Source organism: Crotalus tigris, unplaced genomic scaffold (assembly GCF_016545835.1).
Source record: "Crotalus tigris isolate CLP2741 ecotype Arizona unplaced genomic scaffold, ASM1654583v1 scf7180000018172.2679963, whole genome shotgun sequence".
NCBI classification, from domain to species: Eukaryota; Metazoa; Chordata; class Lepidosauria; order Squamata; family Viperidae; genus Crotalus; species Crotalus tigris.
In genome coordinates, this window is record NW_024096864.1 from 1,005,001 (window position 1) to 1,030,285 (window position 25,285).

A 25,285-nucleotide genomic window follows, 5' to 3' on the forward strand; every position below is an offset into this window, starting at 1 on the left:
AAACAAAAGCCTTTTGCTGAATCACATTTGGGGGAAAAAAAACAAACACGGCTTGATATGTTGCCAAACCTTAACAGGATAAAGTTATCTTGGCAATTCCTGCAAAAGGTTTTAAAATAACTCTGCTTTAGTATAAATAGACAAACAACTGCATTCCTGCAGTACACTGAGCTGGGATGGTGAAGGACTGGATTTTCTGGATTTGCACAATACAGGGAACCCAACGTTAGCCAGACCAAGGTTAAAATTAATTGCCGTGTAATGCAGCCTCCAAGTTTGCAACTGAGCTGCTGAGGGCCCCTGAATCCCATCAGCAGAGCATCTTCCTCCTTCACTTCTCATGCTGAGCCTGCATTTCTCATAGCAAAAGCTTTGTTCACATTACTGGAAGCTTCCCGCCATCTTGCCTTCATTTTCTATTCTTCTCTTGCACCAAAACAATCGTCTTGACTTGGTCTGAAGGTCTCCTTCTATCTAACACAATTCTGCAGTTTTCCCCAGGCTGCCCCATATCCCAAGAATCCTCTCAAGATGATGGATGGTGGGAGGGAGGGATGGATGGATTGACTGATGAAGGACATTGATGTAACCACTCTTCTCAATCAAGGTAACTCTTGGTGCTGGGTTATCAAGAAAGGATGCATGTTGCATTTGAACACCAGTGGAGAACAGAAAATTACAGACGCAGAAACAATAAAAATACAGTAAAAGCAACAATGGATGAAAAACCCAGTCAAGGTGACTCTAAGCCTTTTCCAACAGCTTGAAACCAAGAAATCGTCAACAGCAGAAAGCAAGTACACTCACATGCCAGATTCCATTAACATCTCGGTCCTAATGCTTGGGAGAAAAGCAAGGCCTTCTAGAAGACCAGCGGAGTTGGAGCTGTCCAAGGATCAGCAGGAAAGGTTGTTCCATAAGGCAGGTGCCACAACAAATACTATTATGCTGTCACACTTCTTCTTTTTCTTTCTAAGCCCACTGACCCACTCTATCTCCCAATTTTCTTGGGTTTGTCTAGTTCAGTGGTGGCGAACCTATGGCACGCGTGCCAGAGGCGGCACTCAGAGCCCTCTCTGTGGGCACTCTTGCCATGCCCCGGAGATGGCAACCGTCTCTCTTCAACCAGTGCCCGCTAACTCGCCGAGGTCCCACATGGCTGGATGCATCCCAGCACCCATGCGCTTGCTGGCCTCCGTGTGCGGGGGCCCCTGCCTCACCTTGCCCTGTGACAATGGCACCTCCGCCCTGCCTCGCCTTGCCTCACCCTGCAGGACAAGCCTCCTGCCCACTGCCCCACCTGCCAGAGACCCCCTGGATCTCCCCCAACCATGCCTGGCCCCCATAGGCTTTCCTTCCCACAAGCAATATTGAGGTGATCACACCCACTTTGGCCACACCCACCCAACCTGCCATGACCACCACAGCCACGCCCATCCAGTAAGTGTGTTTTGGGTTGCAGTTTGGGCACTCGGTCTCTCAAAGGTTCGCCATCACTGGTCTAGTTTCTGCCCTCAGCTTCCATCTGAAGCTCCTATATTTTGCCCACGCTCATCCTAATAATAAGGGCTCTGTTGGAGAAAAAGCAAGATGTCAATGTCATCTCTTAGTAATCAGAGGTTCACAGCTAAACAAGGCACACACTGTTAGGTTCGTGCTTTCAACTTGCATTTAAGTATTACCTTCCTTCTTCTGAGGGAGGCGAAGACGAAACAGCTTCCTGTCCACCTTCCACGGTTTGGGGGATGAATTCATTATCGGTACCTGTTGAGAAAAGCCAACCGTGTTTCATCTGTTTTCTAAGAATGCTACATTTGGAAATTCCTCGACCCTCCCTGCAGTAAGACAAGGGGCAATTAATAATGACAAACAATCAGTCACACTATGGCAGTGGTTCTCAACCTGTGGGTCGGGACATTTCACGGGGGTCGCCAAACAACGCAGTCTGCCATTTTCCCCCCCTTTTCCTTAGCTGTGCTACTTCCTTTTATTCTATTGGCTTTTGAAAGCCAACAGAATAGACTCTCTTGAATAGAGTCTAATTCTATTGGCTTTCAAAAGCCAATAGGAATTGTCCAGGCTGTCTCTGCCCTGCTGAGCCCGCCAAAAGTCCCATTCTGCAAACGGTGCTGCACCAGTTGAGTAGTCCTTGACTTACGACCGGTTGAGTAGTCCTCGACTTACGACCGGTTGGGGGGGTCGCGGCATTAAAAAGGTTGAGAATCACTGCGCTATGGTAATTCAGCAGCGTTGAAAGGTTCTTGAATCAACAGTGGTTAGAATGGTTTTGGAACGGTGTTTTCTTTCCCCTGGAAATGAGTCTGATCATGCCAGGAAGCAGCATGGAGCTGAACTCATGGGCGAGAGCTGGGTGTGCAAATGACAACATGTTCTGTTACCAGGATGCAAGTTCACAATGCTAGCATACTCTTTCCACAGTTTAGTTTTGCTTTTTATTTTGCCTTTTCGTCCCAAAGCTTCAGATAATGTACATTGCAGTCACTTTGTGCCTTACAAGATCAATCCTATGGGAAAGGCTGAGGAGAAGGAGGGGACAGGGAGAAGGACTAGCTTTAGGTCTCTCTGTTCCTACTCTACCACCTTCACCATGCTGGATCTTGAGATGAGAAGGAGGGACTGGCCCAAAGTCAGCTACGGTAGCTGAGGAATACTAGAACACTAGAAACTGTCACCCCTCATCATTCATACATCATCCTTTTGACATCATCCTATCTTCATCACCATCATCATCACTACATCTGCAAATATCATCATCGTCATATCATCATCATCATCATCATCATCATTGCTGGAAAAAATCCCATTAAAGTTATTTCACCCAGCCACCAGGCCTTGATCTAAAGGCAGGATTACATTCCAGTGAAACTGCACCAAAATTAATTGCAATCTTCCAAAAATGGAACTGCCAGTGTTGCAACTCACTTGGTACATATCAACAACTTTGGGGGTGACACCTCACTTAATGTTTTCAAAGAACTGAGAAAAGTACTCTTTCTGAATGAATCTTGCTGTTGCTTTATGGTCCATATTGCCTAATAGCAAATGCAAATTATATTTGCATCCATCCATCTACCTATGCATAAAGTGATACAAAGAAGAATTTGGAGCCAGGCTAAGTGGTTAGTAGCCAGGCCTTGTACCACAAAACATTCTTGCTTTGGTGAAACTGTTTTTGGCTGAAAAGATGACCTGACAAAAGAAGAAATTTTGTAAACTTCAACAATGTTTTCTTAAATTTTGGTCACCATATCACAAGAAAGATGTTGAGAGTTTGGAAAAAATCCAGAGAAGAGCAACTAAGATGATCAAAGGCCTGGAGACCAAAACATACGAAGAACGGCTACAGGACTTGGGTTTGGCTAGTCTAAGGAAAAGAAGAAATAGGGGAGATATGATAGCAGTGTTCCAGTATTTGAGGGGGTGCCACAAGGCAGAGGGGGCCAGGTTGTTCACCAAAGCACCAGAGGGAGGGACGAGAAACAATGGTTGGAAACTGACCAAAGAGAGAAGCAACCTGGAATTAAGGAGAAACTTCTTAACAGTGAGGACAATCAACCAGTGGAACAGCTTGCCTCCAGAAGTTGTGGGTACTCCATCACTAGAGATTTTTAAGAAGAGACTGGACAGTCACTTATCTGAGATGGTATAGGTCCTCCTGCTTGAGCAGGGGGCTGGACTAGAAGACCTCCAAGGTCCCTTCCAGCTCTGTTCTATTCTATTCTATTCTATTCTATTCTATTCTATTCTATTCTATTCTATATCAGGGGTGTTCAACCTTGGCAACTTTAAGACTCATGGATTTCAACTCCCAGAATTCTCCAGTCAGTTACATCAAGTTGGACACCTTTGTCTTAAATAATCATACTAGCTATTTTTAAATAGTTTTCCTAAAAGGTAACAATTATATGAATGCATTCAAGATTGAATGAACATGGATGTTTAAAATAGTTATTTTTGTAGGATTGCCTGTGTTTATATATAGAGATGTATGCACAGTCGCAATGTTTCTTTCCCTTAAAATGTTTTTGTCAATTTTGTAAGTTTTTCTGTTCTATTCTGACTATTTTTTTTTTTGAATTAAAAAATCCCCAGAATTCATGTTGCAGAAATTTAACAAAGGGAAAAAAAAACACATGGGGGTTAAAATCTGTAATTTTGTGTTTGGTTGCTCTGCATTGAATGAGCAAAACTTTAAGTATATCTACCACCTTCCTGTACTTGGAAATTCACCCCGGTCTCCACAAATGCTGGTTATGTTTGGCTGTTTAAAGCTAGCCAGAGTTAAGACTTGACAGGGCCATAGCAACAGTTGAGAAATGTAGCACAAGCAGCACAAGAGAAAATAGGCAATGGGTAGGATGTTGACAACCGCAAACTCTATCAAAACTCAACACCTCAACACCTATTTAAACTCTACTGGAGATCCAGTTTGGCTTTTTCTTTCAGGAGGCCAAATAACCAATCCAGATCAAAGCTAAACAAGGCAGAACTGAGTCTGTCAACAGAGTTAATCCATTGCAGGATATTAAGCCAGCAACTTCCTGTTTGGAACCCAAGTTATTTGAACTTGGCAAATAGAGGAGGTGACTGAATAAGGGCTCATAAAAGGAGATGCCCTGTGCTTGTTTGCTCTGGCAGAGAAGAACACAGACTTTTTTTTTTTATTATTTCTTTTTGCTCTGCTAGTCGAAAGGAAAATAATGCAGGCCAGGGAAATTGTGCGGAGAGCGTGCAAAGAGTGCTGGGGGTCAATGAAATCTTAGAGTTTCAAACTCCTCTGTTAGGACTGAACTGCCAAAGGAAGTTTCATTTCAAGCATCACATGGCTAGGAGACAAGATAGGGCGCAATAGAACATGGAACAAGAGTTGGGAGGGATCTTGAAGATCTTCTAGTCCAGTGATGGCGAACCTTTGAGAGACCGAGTGCCCAAACTGCAACCCAAAACCCACTTATTTATCGCCGGGTGCCGGGTGGGCATGGCTCACTGGGTGGGCGTGGCTGTGGTGGTCATGGCAGATTGGGTGGTGTGGCCAAGATGGGCGTGGTCATCTCGATGTTGCTTGTGGGGTGGGACGCCTGTGAGGGCCGGGCAAGGTTGGGGGAGATCCAGAGGGTCTCTGGCAGGTGGGGCGGTGGGCAGGAGGCTCGTCCTGCGGGTTAAGGCGAGGCAAGGCGAGGCAGGGCGGGGGTGCTATTGTCACAGGGCAAGGTGAGGCAGGGGCCGGGACGGCTGCTGCTTGACACCATCGGCCCCTGCATACAGAGGCCAGCGAGCGCATAGGTGCTGGGATGCATCCAGCCATGTGGGACCTCAGCGAGTTAGCGGGTGGCTGGTTGAAGAGGGACGGTTGCCATCTCTGGGGCATGTTGAGTGTGCCCACAGAGAGAGCTCTGAGTGCCGCCTCTGACACGCGTGCCATAGGTTCACCACCACTGTTGTAGTCCAATCCCCTGCTTGAGGAGGAGACCCCATACCATCTCAGTCAAATAGTTTTCCAATCTTTTCTTGAAAACCTCCAGTGATGGAGCACCCACAACTAAAGGCAAGCTGTTCCACTGATTGTTCTCACTGTCAGGAAATTTCTCTTTAGTTCACCTTAAAAGTTGCTGATATTGAGAAACGCCGATCTCTGATCAAGATCCTCACAATTTCTGGCCAGTCTGGCAGCAACACTCAAGATCACCTTAGATCTTAAACTAGGAAGAGACCCATGTAGGCACCCTTCCTTTGTAAATCTGAGACAAAAGAACAAGAATAAGAGCAACTTGCCTAAACTTGTTCACGCCATTCAGTTCATAACCATTGATAACGTTCCATTTTTTACTGCAACTTTTCTGTCGAGGAATACAGTTATTTCAAAACAAAAATTCCTCCATCTCTTCTAATCGTTCTTAATATGCAAGCCATTCCTTTTCTCTTTACTGGAAGTCGTCTGTCTGACTTATATGGAAAGCTGTTCTTGAGCCTTAACAAAATTTAAAAGGTGGTTTTTCAATACAAGCCTAAGAAAACAATGACTTGGAAGGAGAAACTTGGTGTTCTTATAAATAACACTCTGAACTCAACACTTGTCCAACCTGTTTCTCTGGCTGGGTTCTTTGTTTGGTTAAAGGTCCACCTTTTTAAAAGTTATAATCTCTTCACCAACTTACTATCTGGTTGGAAACAGAGTCCTGATAAACATAAGAATTTCAGAGTTATATAAGCGCCGACAGGTTGAGGTGGCTTTATATTTTCTATTCAAATGCCATGTCGAAGTCCACGAGTCATAAAAGAGCCAAGGTTTATTTATTATTTATTTATGAGACTTATATACCGCTTTTAAGCGCAAGCACTCTCTAAGCGGTGTACACCAGTAAGCAATGTATTTAGCTGACTGTGTTCAGCAGGTCAGCGGTTCAAATCTCACCGGCTCAAGGTTGACTCAGCCTTCCATCCTTCCGGGGTAGGTAAAATGAGGACCCAGATTGTTGGGGGCAATGTAAATATATATATATATATTTACATTGCCCCCAACAATCTGGGTCCTCATTTTACCTACCCCGGAAGGATGGAAGGCTGAGTCAACCTTGAGCCGGTGAGATTTGAACCGCTGACCTGCTGAACACAGTCAGCTAAAGTGGCCTGCAGTACTGCACTCTAACTGCTGCGCCACCTCGGCTCACCTACCCCTGCACTACCCCTGCACTAAATGCCTACCCTGCACTAAATGAACTTTCGTAAGTTGAAGCCTACCTGTACCCTGTGAGGATGGGAACCATGGCTAGCATTTCCCACTTGAGCTGAATCAGAAACGAAATTTGAACCAGGCTTCTGAGAATAGGAGAGAGGGGACGGAGCCTCAGGCTGAGTGTGACTTGGATGTTCGTCTAGCCGTCAAAAACGCTTCAACACTCACAGTCAGAATGGCTGCTTCTCTTCCGAATCGAAGCTCGGAGTAGATCTGGGCCTTCTAGATTCTCTCGGAAGCGCTGGGCCTTCGCTTCATGGAACCACTCGCCCGTCACAAACTTCTTCTTTTTTTCATCCTTCAGCGAACCTTGCAACCGCCTAAGCAGAAGAGCAAAAAAACAAAAAACAGAAACCGAGAGAAAGCATGCACCATGGCTTGATATTTGATAAACATCTTCCGCTGAACACGTGCCAAAGAAACAAATTGCGAAATTCCCTATTAAAGACCTGTAAACTCAATTCTGGGAGTTGAATTCCATCCCTCTTAAAAGTGGCCAAGGTTAACAACTACAGATCTAGGGGGAGAAATAAATTCTCTGGTTTCTTAAAAGGAGAATACCCAGTTCTGCTATCATCTGGTAATCATCATCATCATCATCATCATCATATTGGAAGGGACCTTGGAGGTCATCTAGTCCAACCCCCTGCCCAGGCAGGAAACCCTACACCATTTCGGACAAATGCCTCTTCTTAAAAACTTCCAGTGTTGGAGCATTCACCGCTTCTGGAGGCAGGTTGTTCCACTGATTAATTGCTCTAAACTGTCAATCTTGTATCTCTGCACGCATGAATAGTTTGATGCACTGTCAACAGGTCCCTCCTACTTACCTGATCCGATCACCGTCCTTTTTCTTGAGCTCTGCATCTCTCTGCAGCACTCGCATCAGCTTGCCATACTCTTCCTCGGTCAGAAAACTGAGGTCCAGCATCTTCTCCTTGACGTCCCACAAACCAGTCCAAACGCTGGCCCTTCAGATGTACAAGGATGAGCAGCGAGCTGGTCATTGACTTTGAAGCTCTCTGAAGGAACTGAAGTGGCCTGTCCTTCAGACCAGGCTGCCTGGCAGAAGGACCTTTGGGAAGGTCCGGTTGGTGTAGCAAAGCCTGTCCTGCCCCAACTGGACACTCATGTAGCTGTCGGTGGAATGATGAAACTGTTTCTCCACAAAAGCCTTCCCACTCTGCTTGGCCTGGATGGAGGGGGAAAGTGTGAGCTGTTGGCTTGAGTGGTCCAAAATCTGAATGGCGATTTTGAAAGGATTGCGATAGCACATTGGAGCACAAAGTCACTGGCCATTCCAGTATTGGTGGTCTTGAGTCAAAGGAGTTTGTCAGTCCAGTTCTCTCCTGTCTGCAGAGGGAGGGAGGGAGGGAGGGAGGGAGGGAAGGAAGGAAGGAAGGAAGGAAGGAAGGAAGGAAGGAAGGAAGGAAGGAAGGAAGGAAGGAAGGAAGAAAATAGAAAGAAGAGGAGGAGATGAGGAATAGAAGGGGGAAGGAGGGAGGGAAGGAAGGAAAGAAGGAAGGAAGAAAATAGAAAGAAGAGGAGATGAGGAATAAGGGGGAAAGAGGGAGGGAGGGAAGGAAGGAAGGAAGAAAATAGAAAGAAGAGGAGGAGATGAGGAATAGAAGGGGGAAGGAGGGAGGGAGGGAAGGAAGGAAGGAAGAAAATAGAAAAGAGGAGGAGATAAGAGGAATAGAAGGGAGAGGGAGGGAGGGAGGAAGGAAGGACAAAGAGAGAGGAAGGATGGGTGGAAGGAAGGTGGGGAGAGGAATAGAGAAAAGGAGGAAGAGAGGAAGGATAGAAAGGGAGGAAGGAGGGATAGAAAGGAAGGGAGGGAAGAAGAAAGGACAGAGGAAAGAAAGTAAAAGAAAGGGAGGGAGGGAGGAAAACAAATGTACTTGAGGTTCTCTTTTAAATAAAGGCAACATATGGCAATCACTTGTGTAAACTGGGAGCATTTACCTGTGCCTGGACACATGAATCCAAGCAATCAATATTAGTCATAAATGAAAGATCTCTTCATGGAAGAGTAGAAAAATCACCCACCCGGAGTGGAAACCTGTGATTCAATTCCCCAGATGTGGACTTCCTGAAAAGAGGCTTCTGCACACTAGAATCTCACCTAGCTTTGCTTTGCTTCTCGGGGTTAAAGAAGAGACGAACGTTGCTGCTGTTCATTCTCCCCACCCCGCACAAACTGAGTGAGAATGGTTGAAAGGGGAGGGGGCAGAAGATGTTTTTAACACAGTCTTTACCTACTCTTCATATAAGCAAGCTGTGTGATAAAAATGGGGAGACCTGGAGGGAGGAATAAAATAAATAAGGGTTGCAACACAAATTGTTGGTAAAGTAAATAAATAAAATAAAATAAGGATTGTAACAGGATCTACGAGAAGGCAACCAGAACGAATGAACAGAAAAGAAATATTATACTAATATGGTTATTATTTTTAGGAATATTGGGGTGGGGGAATTATATATTCAATTGTTATTTATCAAAACAATAAGAATTGTATTAATTCAATGTTTGCAAAAGAGGTTATTTTGGGGAAAGAGGAAATCAACTAAAATTAATATGTGGAATATGGATTAGAGAAATTAATTGTTAATGATTGTTTTACCAATGTAACCCAGACAACACACTGTTCACCAAGTATTGAGTGATTTATGGTATTTTTTAAAAAAAAAATCAATAAAATATATTTTTTAAAAAATGGGGAGACCCGGAAGAAGCAGGATTGATGGACTTCACTAGATCCCAGACAGTGTGCCAACTAAGGAAGGGGCTTCTGAACGGAAATCTGGAGAACACTGAACTGAATCAAGTCTTGGGGTCTCTTCATTTACTCTCAGTACAGAAATCCAGTCTATCAAGAAGATGCCATTCTCATCCTCTGATATATCAGCCAGTGAACAAATGCAGCTAGTCCTTGACTTACAGCAGTTCATTTAGTGACCATTTCTGGAAATCCATCCATCCATCCATCCATCCATCCATCCATCCATCCATCCATCCATCTATCTATCTATCTATCTATCTATCTATCTATCTATCTATCTATCTATCTATCATCTAGCTAGCTAGCTAGCTAGCTAGCTATCATTCTTAGTAGAAAAATGTCCCAGTAAGATTTTTTTTTCTTTGCCTAACTGGATGCAGGCTTCCCTAGCAATCTGCCATGATTGGTCAGGAAGAAAAAAGCCAGAAATGTTTGTCTTCCACATTTTTGGAAATATTAAGTTCAGCCGTTAAAGTTGAAATGGTTTTCATCCTTCTTAGGCGCCCATCGGTGCCAACCCCTTGCCTTTGTTGAACTAGACATGAAGTTGGCCGCCAAGTCACACCAGCTTTGTTCAGAAAGTTAATAAATAATCACCGGTCAAAAAGAAGACATTTTAAATTTTGCATGTCACATTTGTATAGATTTTGATCCTTCCTGTTAAGATATTCTTTACTTCCACCCTCTAGGCTTTGGAAGAACGGACAGCCTGACTTAGCGCAAATAGACCCAGTGCTAAAGGGGAAAAAAAATACATTTCACGCCAAGATTGAAGAACCTTTGGACTGAAACAATGCCTGTAGTCCTTGACTTACACCCTTTCATTTAGCGACTGTTCGAAGTTACAACAGCACTAAAAATAGCAACTTATGGCCGTTTTTCACACGACCAATGCAGCATTCTTGTGGTCACGTGATCGAGATTCAGACGCCTGGCAATTGATTCATATTCATGAGGGTTGCCTATCCTGAGGTCATATGATCACCTTTGGTGACTTTTTGATGAGCAAAGTCAACAGGGAAGCCAAATTCATTTAACAGCCGTGCTATGTCTAGCTTAATGAAGAGAAGGACGAGGGGGGACATGATAGCTGTCTTCCAGTATCTCAGGGGCTGCCCCAAAGAAGAGGGAGTCAAGCTATTTTCCAAAGCACCTGAAGGCAGGACAAGAAGCAACAGATGGAAACTGATCAAGGAGAGAAGCAACCTAGAACTAAGGAGAAACTTCCTGACAGTTAGAACAATTAACCAGTGGAACAACCGGCCTCCAGAAGCTTTGAATGCTCCAACACTAGAAGTTTTTAAGAAGAGACTGGACAGCCATTTCTCCGAAATGGTATAGGGTTTCCTGCCTGAGCAGGGGATTGGACTAGATGACCTCCAAGGTCCCTTCCAACTTTATTTTTATATTGTTGTTATTATTATTATTATTATTACTATTGCTGACTTAAAAACTGCAGGGATTCATTTAACAACGGTGACAAGAAAGGTCGTAAAATGGAGCAAAACTCACTGAACAACTGTCTTAGCAATGGAAATTTTGGACCCAATCGAGGACTACCTTAGAAGCACCACTGGAGAGCTGGAGAAGTTCTGAACTTGGAATGTCCCCCAAATTTTCAACTGCTTTCCTAGAGATCAGGAGTGACCAAAATAAATAAATAAATAAAAATGAAGATGGTGGTCACCACCACGCGAATCATATATCCTTTTCTATATCCGTCACAAAAAAAAGCTTACTTTCTTTTCGGGAGAAAGAAAAAAAAAACATTGGAAAAACATTCTTCTTTGCTTGACTGGATAAGAATAGCTGGAAATCTGGCAGAAAAAGCTTTTAATATATAAATACAGGAATGTGTGTGTGTGTGTGTGTGTGTGTGTGTGTGTGTGTGTGTGTGTTCAAGCGTTCTCCAATTAGAGTGCCAGGCCCTTATCAGCATCTGCCTGCCAGATGTGGTCTCTGTGACTATCCTGTTTCTGGATGAATGCCAGGAGGAGCAAAGCGGGTGCTAGGGTCTAACAAAAACCTAAAATAAAATAAAATACCCTTAAGAAAAATAAATCAAGGTTTCTTCTTTGTTTTTTTTTTTTTCACCCTCCCCGTCAATAGCACAAATCAACTGCATGAGAAAGTCCCGTTGCGTGTTTTATATCAGCCTTTGAAAGAAGAAGAAGGAGAAGAAGAAGAAGAAGAAGAAAAAGAAGAAGAAGAAAAAGAAGAAGAAGAAGAAGAAGAAGAAGAAGAAGAAGAAGAAGAAGAGGAGGAGGAGGAGGAGGAGGAGGAGGAGGAGGAGGAGGAGGAGGAGGAGAAGAAGAAGAAGAAGAAGAAGAAGAAGAAGAAGAAGAAGAAGAAGAAGAAGAAGAAGAAGAAGAAGAAGAAGAGAGGGATATTTAAAAGCTATTATTCTCTTGAAAAGAGCCATGAAGAGTTCAAAGAAAATATTTGCTTGCCAGGCAGCCCAAGGAAGCAAACAAGAAAGCATATTCTCTAATAGAGGTTCCAGGATACAAGTGCAAAGAAATGAAATTTTGATGGCAGTATGTTTAAAAAAAAAATTGCAAGAATAAATGGTTGCTAGAATCGATTGCTTTCCTTCCTTCCTTGCCCTTTCGTGTCCCCTCTGTTCAAAAGGACCCTGAGCAACTCATATTCCCCACTTCCAGTATGAATGTCAAAAAAGTGTAACAGGTAGTCCTTGACTTACGACCACAATGGAGCCCACAATTTTCCCGTGCTAAGCGAGACAGTTTCTTAAGTGAATTTCGCCCCACTTTATGACCTTTCTTGCCACAGATATGAAGTCAGTCACGGCAACTGTTAAGTTGATCACAAGGCTGTTAAGTGAATCTGGCTTCCCCGTTGAGTTTGGTCGTCAGAAGTTCGCAAAAGGGGATCACATGACCCCGGGACACTGCAACCATCATAAATGTGAGTCAATTGCCAGGCGTCTGAAAATGGGGCAAAATTCACTTAACAAGTGTCTTGTTTAGCGACATAAATGTTGGGTTCAATTGCGGTCGTAAGTTGAGGACTACCTGCATTCTGGTTTCTGAGTGTCCATTGAAATCAAATTATAATGATTTCTAACAGCCCAGGCCACAGACCAATTAACACAGAAAAACAGTGAAGTATTTTACAAAATATTTCTATACTCTATGTCAGGGTATGGGATGTCCAGCTTCGGCAACTTTTAAGACCTGTGGACTTCCATTCCAAAAATTCCCCAGCCAGCAGGCTAGCTGGAGAATTCTGAATAACAGAATAACAGAACTGGAAGGGATCTTGGAGGTCTTCTAGTCCAACCCTCTACACAAGCAGGAGATCCTATTCTATTCTAAACAAAAGGTTGTCCAATCTCTTCTTGCTCCAGTGTTGGAGCACCCACAACTTAAGGAGGCAGGTTGTTCTATTGATGAATCGTTCCAACTATATAAAGAAATTTCTAGACTGGTTCTCTCCTTGAGTAGTGTCCATCCATTGTTTCACGTCCTGCCTTCAGGTGCTTTGGAGACTACATTGACCTTCTTTGTGGCAGCCCCTCAGATATTGAAACACTTCTGGGAGTTGAGGTCCACAGGTCTTAAAGTCGCCAAGGTTGGACACCTCTGCTTTACATAAATTATCTAGATTTTTTTTTTTTTTGTAGATCTGAAAAGCAATTGTTGTGATACCATCCCTATAGCCCCCACAGATGTCTTATTTGTGCGGCATTTTCTTTTCAAGCTACAACTGCAGATTTAAAAAAACAACAACCCCCCCCCCCAAACATACAACTTCAGAATGAGACCAGGTGAAGACACCTCTCATGGGGGGGGGGGGAACTGATGAGCTGGCATAAATTAACAAAGAAGACTGTGTGGTTATTGCAACAAACAGCTTTTCCATCCCACCTGCAATTTTTCACCCATTTCCTGCCCCCACCCCTGCAAGGCCAAGACTTGGCCAATATCCAGAAACAACCTCATTCTTCTGAATGCTTTGATTGTTTGAGTTCACAAGTCTCCAACTGAAAGCTTGCAAGAAACCTCCCTTGCTATGTGACCTGCAAGCCATTATGATTTATTAGACAATAATTATAGATTACCATTATTATTATTATTGATCATTGCGCAGTCAGCCAGATGTTCAGACTGGATTTGGCATTTTTGCCTGGGATAGGCAGATGTGGATGTTTGAATTGAAGGTATTACAGATATCATCACAAGCTGCCTTTTGCAATTGACTGATGGCAGATTTGTCAATGCCAATGGTGTTCAAATGGTGCTCCAGATGTTTTGGGATTGCACCCAAGGCACCTATTACTATTGGTACCACCCTTGCTTGCCTTTACCACAATCTATTTCTATTTGTAGGTCTTTGTATTTTGTTGTTATTGTTGTTGTAGTTATTATCATTATTATTATTATCTTTTATTCATTAAACGTGAACCTCAGTCAACTGAACATTCAAATTGACTGGCGCTGATGGTTGACAAGGGTTGCTACCAGCATCCTCGGTGTCAACCAGGTACTTCCTTAAAATATAAGATGTTCCGAGTAGCGCAGTTTTTTGTAACATTGCTGGAGTTATTGCAGGAAGCTGCGGTTTCTTGATGTATTTTGCAAAGTTTTTGGACATAGTTCCCAGTGCCCCGATGACAATGGGTATCACTATTACACGTTTCATCCATAATCGCGCAGTTTCGATGGCCAGGTCGCGATATTTCGTAACTTTTTCCAGTTCTTTTTCTTCGACTCTGGCATCTCCTGGTACAGCGATATCCATCAGCTGTACACTTCGGTTCTCTACAACTGAGATATTTGGCGTGTTGTGTTCCAAATGATGATCTGTCTGTATTAGAAAGACCCACAAGATCTTCACCCTCTCATTCTCAACAACTTTTTCCACCCTATGTTCCCACGACTTTTCGGAGACAGGCAAGTCGTATTTTTTTACACAATACCCAGTGGATTAATTTAGCAACTCGGTCATGTCTAGCTTTGTAATCAGATGATGATGATGATGAAGATGATGATGATGATGATGATGATGATTCAGCATTCCAAGGTTCCAGGGTTGCATCTTCCATCGAACAGTCCAATTTGACGCTCTGGCTGGGTTTGGACATGGCGATAAATCCTGTTTTAACTATGGTTAAGGAATGAACCACTGTTTGACTGAACCAAAGACGTAGAAGACACGTGGTGAGTTCACTGAAGGGAATACTCAATTGTTGGCACAGTGACACTCGAAGCAGAATTAAACCAGAAAAGACCGCGGGACCAGTGTCACAATACAATCCTTAAACACAGAAAAAATGGGGAAGGGAGTGAAAAATACAGTACAGGTAGTCCTTGACGTACGACCACAACTGAGCCCAAAGTTTCTGTGGCTAACTGAGACATTTGTTAAATGAGTTTGGCCCCATTTTATGACCTTTCTGGACAACAGTTATTAAATGGAATCACTGCGCTTGATAAGTGAGCGACACGGTTGTGAAGTGAACCCGGCTTCCCCATTGATTTTGCTTGTCAGAAGGTTGCAGAAAGGGATCACGTGATCCCTGGACTCTGCAGTCATCGTAAATATGAACCTTTTGCCAAGAATCCGAATTTTGATCCCATGACACGGGGGACGTTGCAATGGTTGTCAGTGTGAAAAATGGTCGTAGGTCACTTTTTCCAGTGACCTTGTAACTTTGAATAGTCACTAAACCAGGGGTTCTCAACCTTGGCAACTTTAAGACTTGTGGACTTCAACTCCCAGAATTCCTCAGCCAGCTTCTTCTGGGAGTTGAAGTCCATAAGTCTTAAAGTTGTCAAGGTTGAGAACCCCTGCACTAAATGAACTGCTGTCCTTTAATTGAACTTGATTTTTTGATGCCCCTGTGGTTTTCGTCTAGCAACAGAGATGTGCTTTGCTATGCCGTCTCTTTCTCTCTGCAGCCCGTTTTACAACCTTAAGATCTCTTGGTGGTCTCCCATCAAAACATCAACCAAATCTGACTTTGCTTAGTTTTTTGGGGGCCAGTGGCTGGGTGCTGCCACTCAAGACACAAGGAATGACCCCACGATTCCTTCCTCCGAGCACCCCAGATCTAATTTACTGTATGTAGGAGAAGAAACTGTTTATTTAACTTTCTGTAATAAATGTTGGGTTCTGCAACAGGGCTGCAACTGAGAACGGCAGTTTAAATATTTGGACACTGTTTGCGTTCTATAGGTGGGGTCTGTTTGACTAGTTCAGACCACAGGATGTAGCCTCGTGTAATTTCTCTACTGTTTGATCACAAACAAAGCAGCTTGTCTCAATGGAAGGCCACACACATCTCCAGCCTGTTGATTTGGGTAGATACGTGACAAGGATGTAAAAATTGCTTGCTCTCAAACGAGCTTTTAAAGCCCGCGTTGGCTAGAAAAGATAAACGGTCATTTTCAGTGACCTGACGGTGGTAGGGATCGACGATGGAAGTGGAGAAAGAATCAGGGCCAGATTGTGAATGTCAGAACAGAGGCCGAGTGAATAGATTGAGACAGTGGCTGACCAGGACTTTAAAACTGGGTTTGAATGCCTGCTCAGTTGGTGGACTTTTCATGTTTCTCAAATGGGGTAACTTTAAGACAGTGGTTCTCAACCTGTGGGTCGGGACCCCATTTGGGATCGAACGACCATTTCACGGGGGTCGCCAAACAACGCAGTCCGCCATTTTCTTTTCCCCTTTTCCTTAGCTGTGCTACTCCCTTTTATTCTATTGGCTTTTGAAAGCCAATAGAATAGACTCTCTTGAATAGAGTCTAATTCTATTGGCTTTCAAAAGCCAATAGGAATTGTCCAGGCTGTCTCTGCCCTGCTGAGCCCGCCAAAAGTCCCATTCTGCAAACGGTGCTGCACCAGTTGAGTAGTCCTCGACTTATGACCTGTTGGGGGGTCGCGGCATTAAAAAGGTTGAGAACCACTGCTGTAAGACATTGGAGTTCAACCCCCAGAACCCCCCAGCCTCCATAAAATTTGATGTAATGGTTAAAGCTCCAAGTCAGAAACCGGGACACCAGGAGTTCTGCTTCCACCTTAGTCATGAAAGCAAGTTGGGTGACCCTGAGCCATCATTATCACCCCACTATCACAGGGCTATTGTGGGGAAAATAGAAGTAATCAAGAGTAACCAAGTGGTTTACTCAAAACCATAGTCTACATGGAATGTTTATCCAACTTGGCAACTTGAAGCTAGCCGGGGAATTCTGGGAGTTGAAATCCATGTGAAATCCAAATTGCCAAGTTGCAGAAACACGGATCTACGGGTTTTCCTTTCTAGAAAGTTGAAGAGGTGATTAAAAGTACATATTGAAAACTTTCTTGGGATCGGCAGCGGGGTAGAGAACAAAGCGTTTCCCTCCCCTGCTTTGATAAGCTTCCAACTTTCCATATGTTCGGGTTCCTTTGCAAGCTGAATTGCGTTTCTAGCAATTGTCTTTATACAATGTTGACTGGCTGTTCATAGTTAAAGTCAAACTTCAAAGCTTGCATTTCAGCCAGCCAAGAATCCTCCGTGACAGCTGAGTGTATTTTATAATGCCTACAAGTAGCAGAAACCAAGGTATTACTGGCTTCAGAGAGCTCCCTTCTAAGCAGCAAATTAATTTAATTTAATTATTAGATTTAATTTTAAAAAAATGAATGCTTTCTGTGTTCCTGCATGTGTTTTCTTGGAAGGGGAAATCAGACTGCTGTCGCTTTGTTCGGATTCATGGATAGGTAGCCTTGAGTTCCTCCTGGAAGGGTAAAGAGAATTATAATGGAAATGTTGGGAAAGTATTTCTTGCTTTCCTCTGCCTCAATTAATTCAAATTATATTGTATCCTTCTTTTAGTTCAGGAGATTAAGGTGGCATTGTAATACCTCTGTTTTTAGTTTTACTCCACAAAAGTAGGTTGAATGAGAGTGAGTGTCTGGCTCAAGGCCACAAGGAAGCTTCTATAAACTTGGGTCTTCTTGGTCATAATTCCATGCCTTGACCACCTTGTTACATGAGTTTTTTTTATTGATCCTGGCTTAATTTCCAGACACTTCAGGACTTGTGGGCCAATCCATCTGGAATGTCTGTAAAGCCAATAATCAGCAATTGATTTCGCAAAGCAGCCTATCATTTAAATAGCTGGGGAGAGTCAGTTTGTTCTAGGGCAGTGGTTCTCAACCTTTTTAATGCCGCGACCCCCCAACCGGTCGTAAGTCGAGGACTACTCAACCGGTCATAAGTCGAGGACTACTCAATTGGTGCAGCACCGTTTGCAGAATGGGACTTTTGGCGGGCTCAGCAGGGCAGAGACAGCCTGGACAATTCCTATTGGCTTTGGAAAGCCAATAGAATTAGACACTATTCAAGAGAGTCTATTCTATTGGCTTTCAAAAGCAATAGAATAAAAGGGAGTAGAACAGCTAAAGAAAAGGGGGAAAAAAATGTTGGACTGCGTTGTTTGGCGACCCCTGTGAAATGGTCGTTCGACCCCAAATGGGGTTCGACCCACAGGTTGAGAACCACTGTTCTAGGGGTTAAGGCACCGGGCTAGAAAAGGGGGAGACTGTGAGTTCAAGTCCTGCCTTAGCTATGAAAGCCAACTGGGTGACTTTGCACCCATCACCAGGAGACCATGGGTTCTAGTCCCACCTCAGGCATGAAAATTGGCTGGCTGACTTTGGGCCTGTCATTCTTTCTGAGCCCAACCCATCTGACAGGGTTTCTTGTGCAGAACACAGGAGGAGGAAGTTGTATTGGATAGGTTGCCGTCTTGAGTTATTTGTAAAAATAATAAAGGTGTGATACAAATAAATAGCATAAAGCAGGAAACATATCAAGAAGACAAAGGTGGATTTCTCTAGCTTACAGCTAAGTATGATGATTGAACTTAATTTGTTGGGGCATATTCAACAAGCTATATAACTTGTTTCAAGTGCTACACACCGAAACTCAGGCCGCATAGACAGCTTATCCTACAAATCACACTCAGTGTCTGAATGAGTTGGTATTTCCTCCTAAATACTTCCTTGCTTAATTTGATGCATGATTGTTCAACGTTCCTAAGTAGAGTAACATTTTCTCTGAAAATAATAGGGATCAATAAAACGTATTGGGACTGACTATGGGAGCTGCCTTCTGTTATATCCTATGGGTATGTGTAGGTGTGTATAATACACGAAACACGAACACAGCTGAATGCAGACTCTAGGCTTCAATAGCTGGCCCTCCTGTTTGCCACACATACATATAACATCGTAGTTTCACACCATACATGAAACCAACAAGCTTCAACAAGATCATAGCATCAGATCCAAAGAGGTTCACGGTCAAAACAGCTTTAAGCTGTGTGAACTTCAATTCCCAGAATTCTGTGAGTCGAAGTCCATACAGCTTAAAACGGCCAAGGTTGAGCAACCATGGGTTAAAGCAGAGACCCGGGTGTAAATGTACCCTCAGCCATGAGACAACTTTGAGTCTGTAATCTCTCTCACAAGAACCATCTCATAGCCTTGATTTCTTACAATAAAAAGATGAAGGGTGGCCTTGGAAGAAAAAGTCAGGAAATAGTTAACAAAACATCCCTTCATTCTTTATCTGTTAATCCCAAACCGCTTTCTTTTCTTTTTTTCCAGAAGAAAGTGTTGGGGCGATGTCTCTTGGTGTATTCCAGAATCTATTTTATTCAGCAATGCCTTTGGTGAAAGTGAAGGCTGGGTTGCTATTTTTTGCAAGAAAGCTCAATCCCTTCTCCATTCCCTGGGTAACTGTCGCACATAGCAGGGTAAAATATGCTCCAGATCCCTGGGAAGGCATCAAAGGAACTCAGGTCACAGTCCCAGGCAAGTTACCGCAAATGATCCTGTTTCTCTGACAGTTTAATTACAGAGAATTGTGACTGAGGGTCAGAAAGTAGCTCGATTCCCATACGATGTTAAACCACAGTGTAATTTGCTTGGTGGTTTTGGCTTTGCAGGGTTTGTGACTCTCAAGCAATAACGGCTTATTCAACAAAACCATACTTTAAAAATAAAAACAAAACAAAGGGAAACTCACTTTAAAGAAATGCACATTTCTTGTCTACTAATCAAAAGAAGTCATGTGTATGTATATGGAATATTGAAAGATCAATGTGCAAATTTTTTATGGCTTTCCTTTTAGACACTCCTTCAAAAAAGAAAGAAAGAAAGAAGAAAGAAGGAAAGAAAGGAAAGAAAGAAAGAAGAAAGAAGGAAAGGAAAGAAAGAAAGAAAGAAAGAAAGAAAAAAGAAACAAAGGAAAGAAAGAAAGAAGGAAAGAAAAGAAGGAAGAAAAGAAAGAAAAAGAAAGAAAGAAAGAAAGGAAAGGAAGGAAGGAAAGAAAGAAAGAAGGAAAGAGAGAGAGAGAAAGAGAGAAACTCCACCTCCAGCTAAGGAAAGAAAGAAAGAAAGAAAAAAGGAAAGAAAGAAAGAAAAAAGAAAGAAAGAAAGAAAGAAAAAACAAAGAAAGAAAGCAAAGAAAGAAAGGAAGGGAGGAAAGAAAGAAAGAAAGAAGGAAAGAGAGAGAGAGGGAGAGAGAGAGAAACTCCACCTCCAGCTAAGGAAAGAAAGGAAGGAAGGAAAGAAAGAAAGAAAAAGAAAAGAAAGAAAAAAGAAAGGAAGGAAGGAAGGAAAGAAAGAAAGAAAAAAGAAAGAAAGAAAGGAAAGGAAGGAAGAAAGGAAAGAAGGAAAGAAAAGAGAGAGAGATAGACAGAGAGGGGAATCATACACCGACATATGTCCACAGTCAACACTTCTAAATGTTCCTCAAGTCAAGATTCGAGATCATAAAGCGCTTGCTTAAATATAGTGAAAGAACAAACCACTTTGGACCATTTTGTGCCAGATGGAAAAGAACGTCCTTCCCAGGTTGCAAAATTATTATTATTATTATTTTTAGCAATCATGCGATAAAGTCATTTTGATTTTCCCATTCTCCTCCTGTATGTCCCCACGTAACTGGGATATAATTCAAAAGCATAGCTCCAGAGGTTTGAACGAGTGGGTGGTTTAGAATCAAATGCATAAATACATTCGGACAGCCGCGGCTTTCTAACGCGCACGGCCTGAATCAACAGGCTGCTTTCTCACAACACAGTGAACTTCAACGGGGGAGCCAACTCGGATCTTAGGGGCTCGACGTCACCGGGGCAAAGCCAGAAGAGGGAGAAAAACTCAACCATCGGACTCTCTCCGGAGTTTCGAAATGTAGGCAGGTGCTCCACCCGGGTGACGCCCGATTCAGAAGCCGGACTGCCCAGTCCCGGGCTCCGCTCGCACAACCCTTTGTCCCGCAAGTCACGGACTCGGGAAGCGTGCCGTGCCCCGCAGCCTGCGCATCGGTGGCGCCTCAAAGTCAGGACCTGGGCAGAGTTGGCTACACTCGCCGGGCGGGTCGTGCGAACGCAGCCCCAGGGGCAGTCAAGGCAGGACGGGGATCCGGAGCGAAAGCAGAAAGGGCGAGGCAGGAAAGGCCGGCTGGCGATCGGACGCGGGTCGGGTTCCAGCAGGCGACCCGTGTCCCGTCCGGCCCCGTCCGTGCCCATGCCCGGGTCCTACCTGCGGGTGCAGTCCGGAGGGCCGGCGGGGATCGGCAACAGGAATCCCGCGTCCCCCTCCTGCCCTGAGAGAAGGAAGGCAGCCAGCAGCTGCTGCTGCTCCCAGCGCTTCCCAGCGACGCGCCCTGCCAGCCAGCCCGGCCGTTTGCCCACGGCTGACCCGCCGCTCCGTGGCAGAGGTGCCAAAACCCGGCCTGGATCCCCCGAGCCGGGCGCCGCTCACCGCCCGCAGGAGAGGGAAAACCCGGCCTGGATGAGCAGAAGCCGGATTCGTTTAACAACCGCACTGCTAATTGAACAAACTGCAGGGGTTCACTTAACAACGGGGGCCAGAAAGGTCGTCAAATGGGGCAAAACTCACTTTTAACAAATGTCTGGCTGAGTAAAAAAAAAAACCAAAAAACATCGGGCTCAGTTGCGGTTGTAAATCGAGGACTTGCCTGCATTTCACTCTCAGACTGGGCTCCTGGTCTGATTGTTGGGTCCAAGGAGGACCTAAAGATTTGGACAGGATTCGCACCTTGAGCTCCGAGAAGGGCGGGGGGCAGGGCGGGGCGGAGCGGAGCGGGGCGGGACAGTAGGGGAGCTTGTGCTAGCGCCCCCTACTACTACTACTACTTTATTTGGTCTCTAGAAAGAGTACAGAGAAGAGCAACAAAGATGATTAGGGGACTGGAGGCTAAAACATATAAGGAACGGTTGCTGGAATTGGGTATGTCTAGTTTAATGAAGAGAAGGACGAGGGGGGACATGATAGCAGTCTTCCAATATTTCAAGGGTTGCCACAAAGAAGAGGGAGTCAAGCTATTTTTCCAAAGCACCTGAAGGCAGGACAAGAAGCAACGGATGGAAACGAATCAAGGAGAGAAGCAACCTAGAACTAAGGAGAAATTTCCTGACAGTTAGAACAATTAACCAGTGGAACAACCTGCCTTCAGAAGCAATGAATGCTCCCAACCCTGGAGATTTTTAAGAAGAGACTGGACAGCCATTTGTCTGAAATGGTATAGGGCAGTGATGGTGAACCTTTTAGAGACTGAGTGCCCAAACTGCAACCCAAAACCCACTTATGCATGGTCGAGTGCCAGGTGGGTGTGGCCAGTTGGGTGGGCGTGGCCCATTGGGTGGCCATGGCTGTGGTGGTCACGGCAGACTGGGTGGGACTAAAAAGTTTAATCAATCAATTCCAACTTTGCAAGATCTTTTTTTTTTCCCTGTGAGAAGTTGAAATTGATTGATTGAAGCTTTTTTTAGGTGGTGGAGGCCTAAAGCGAAAAGGTTTTATAAAATCCAGCTGAAGGCCTAGGACTAGGGCGACAGCGTGCATGCCCACAGAGAGGGCTCTGTGTGCCGCCTCTGGCACCCATGCCATAGGTTCGCCACCACTGGTATAGGGTTTCCTGCATGAGCAGCGGTTTGGACTAAATGATCTCCAAGGTCCCTTCCAACTATTGTTATTATTTTAAAAGAGATTAGGAATTGGAACAGACAAAGATGGAGGATGTAAGCCAGGGGAGTCCAACTGTGGCAACTTTCAAGACTTATTATTATTGTCACTTTGAATGTACACCAATCGGCATACATCAAAATGAAATTTCGTTGCATAGAGCTCTCAAAGGGTCACCATCTCCAATACACACTCCTTATTCATGGCCACCTCAAGTTTCATTTTTAGTCACTTATTCCTTCCCTTCCCCTCTTATTTTCCCCACAACAACAGCTCTGTGAGCTGGGTTGGGCTGAGAAGAGTGACTGTGCCACCCAGTAAAATACCCATCAAAAGGCTTGAGGGTATTGTAAAAGGTTTATAAAAAAAAACAGAGAATGGGGAAAAATCCAAAACGAACCCATTGAGAATTTGAGTGATTCAGCATCCAGAGAAAGCTGAGTGATTATTAGGAATGGGAGGAGTTGGAAAAATGGATGGAGGTGCCCTTCCCAGCCTAAGGAATTTTGTTATAAATCCCACTCGTCTAGACTGAATTCTGTTTGGTATGTCAAAAATGCACCCCTGTATCCAGCCACGCTTGTGTGATTTGGAGAACAAACGCATTTCAGAAGGGACTCGTGAATAACTCCTTTTGAATAAGACATTTGCTTAGGAAATAAATGTAAATCAACCGCACGGCATCCTCTAAAATTTGCAAAGAGCCCAGGTTCCAAACTCAGCATCTTTTGTCGGGCTGATTTATTTCAAAGCTCCGCTTTTCAGCACAAACCAACTTTTGCCAAATACACCACTAAAAGCTGAAAAAGGAAAAGCTTTGTTGTACTAAGTGAAGCTCCTTAACTGGCTGAGCAAGTCTTGGTGGACCAATTCACACTTCACTTAAGCCGTGGTTTACAAGCCATGAGAGCTACTGAGCAGATGCTTATTTTAGATCTTAATGTGGTTTCTTTCATTTGGGCTTAAGGCAGCATTCCTCAAAGTTCTCAAAACTTTAATAAGCCGTGTGGACTACAATTCCCAGAAGTCCCCAGTCAGCTTAAAGGAAAGAGATAACTGGTGCGTCTTGGATTCACTCTTCTTCTCCAGTTTTGGAATAAAATCGGGGCGCCCCATCTAGAGCAACTGGCTTCCCCGGCTCTCCGCGTGGTCTGCTTCGCTTTAGCAGCTCCCGGGCCAGCCAAGACTTAGCTGAAGTAAGGAAGGACCCTTGTCGGGGGAAACCATCTCAGATTGACCCATTTTCACGAGAAAAAAAGGCTTCAACGTGGGAACCGGCTACCTCCCTCGGGCAACGAAGGAACGAACGCGGGGCGCTCCCTTCTCCGCGCTGTCGCAGGAGCCCCGCCCAGGAGGCGTGGCCCAGGCTCCCCGCCCCGCCCTCTAGGTTTCCGAACTGCGCCTGCGCGATGAGCTCTCGCGAGGCTTGGGGCGAGCGGGAGTCCTCTTCGCTTTTTCGTCGCGCCTCCCGCTGCCGGCCGAAAATGGATGCCGGCGCCGCTGCAGAGCCCGCTTCCACGCCGGCCTCGGCCAGCCCGGAGCTGTCGGGCGGCGAAGAGGAGCCCTCGACCTCGGCCGCCTTCTCGCAGGAGTCCGCCGAGGACGAGGTAGGACCCGGCTGGGGGTGGTGGGGGTGGGAGAAGCGGCGCGGGAGGCCCTCGCCTTGTCGCCCCGGCAACCGGGGAGCTCCCCCTCGGCTTTGGGTTCAGTCTTCGTCCTGCGCCCCTTCCCTTCCCTGGGCCTTTTGCGTCGGCTGACGGGCGAGCGCCGTCTGGCCGGGCTTCGCAGACAGAAGCCTAGTGGCAGGTTCGGGCTTGGATGGGAGACCACGAGGAGATCAGAATAACAGAGTTGCAAGGGACTTTGGAGATCATCTAGTCCAGCCCGCTGCTCAGGCAGGAAACCCTATACCAGAAGTAGGCAACCTTGGCCCTTTTATGACTCGTGGACTTCAACTCCCAATATGCCTGAACTAGCCATGCTAAAGGGAAAGGGAGAGGTTTCCAAGCTGAGCAAGGCTGGCTCGGGAATTCTGGGAGTTGAAGTCCACGAGTCATAAAAGAGCCAAGGTGGCCTACCCCTGTAGCATTTCAGACAAATGGCTGTCCAGTCTCTTCTTAAAAACTTCCAGTGTTGGAGCATTCACCATTGCTGGAGGCAAGGAGTTCCACTGGTTCATTGTTCTCACTGTAAGGGAGTTTCTGCTTAGTTCTAGGTTGCTTCTCTCCTTGATTAGTTTCCATCCGTTGCTTCTTGTCCTGCCTTCTGGTACTTTGGAGAATAGGTTCTAAGATAGAACATAGATCACAGAACAATAGGTTTGGAGGGGACCTTGGAGGTCTTCTAGTCCAACCTCCTGGTCAAGCAGGAGACCCCATACCGTTCCAGACAAGTGGCTGTCCAGTCTCTTGTTAAAATTAGTAACACGGTGATTAAGTGAACCTGGTTTCCCCATTGACTTTGCTTGTTGGAAGGTCGGAAAAGGGGAATCACATGATTCCGGGACACTGCAACCGTCGTAAATGCGAGTCAGTTCCCAAGCATCTGAATGGGGGTGCTGCAATGGTTGCCATTGTAAAAAAGGTCACAGGTCATTTTTTTTTCAGGGCCGTCGTAACTTTGAACGGTCACTAAATGAACTGTTGTAAGTCAAGGACTGTGTGTACTTGGTAGATTGCTATATGGATAATTGATGCTTGGATGGGAAGGCAGAAAGGATGGCAACCTCTACCAGGGA

At 44.8% G+C, this 25,285-nt stretch overlaps 2 protein-coding genes across 5 annotated transcripts in view; one reads left to right on the forward strand and one right to left on the reverse strand.

Moving 5' to 3' along the window:
- Positions 1-21,402, reverse strand: part of LOC120310384 (synaptotagmin-like protein 2) — a 41,247-nt gene extending 19,845 nt beyond the window's left edge. Inside the window, exons 1-5 of one of the 4 annotated variants that reach the window (XM_039348743.1) lie at positions 21,103-21,401; positions 8,880-9,055; positions 7,585-8,107; positions 6,923-7,074; positions 1,683-1,764 (exon numbers count right to left, since the gene is read on the reverse strand). In XM_039348743.1, coding sequence (XP_039204677.1) covers positions 1,683-1,764; positions 6,923-7,074; positions 7,585-7,685 — 335 coding nt within the window. In that variant the 5' untranslated portion in view covers positions 7,686-8,107; positions 8,880-9,055; positions 21,103-21,401. Of the gene's footprint in view, positions 1-1,682; positions 1,765-6,922; positions 7,075-7,584; positions 8,108-8,879; positions 9,056-21,102 lie in introns of all 4 variants that reach the window. The other 3 variants (XM_039348744.1, XM_039348742.1, XM_039348741.1) reach the window with 3 other exon arrangements.
- A 2,540-nt stretch (positions 21,403-23,942) lies between these two features.
- Positions 23,943-25,285, forward strand: part of SMARCA1 (SWI/SNF related, matrix associated, actin dependent regulator of chromatin, subfamily a, member 1) — a 45,125-nt gene continuing 43,782 nt past the window's right edge. The window contains exon 1 of the mRNA XM_039348745.1: positions 23,943-24,155. Coding sequence (XP_039204679.1) covers positions 23,958-24,155 — 198 coding nt within the window. The 5' untranslated portion in view covers positions 23,943-23,957. The remainder of the gene's footprint in view (positions 24,156-25,285) is intronic.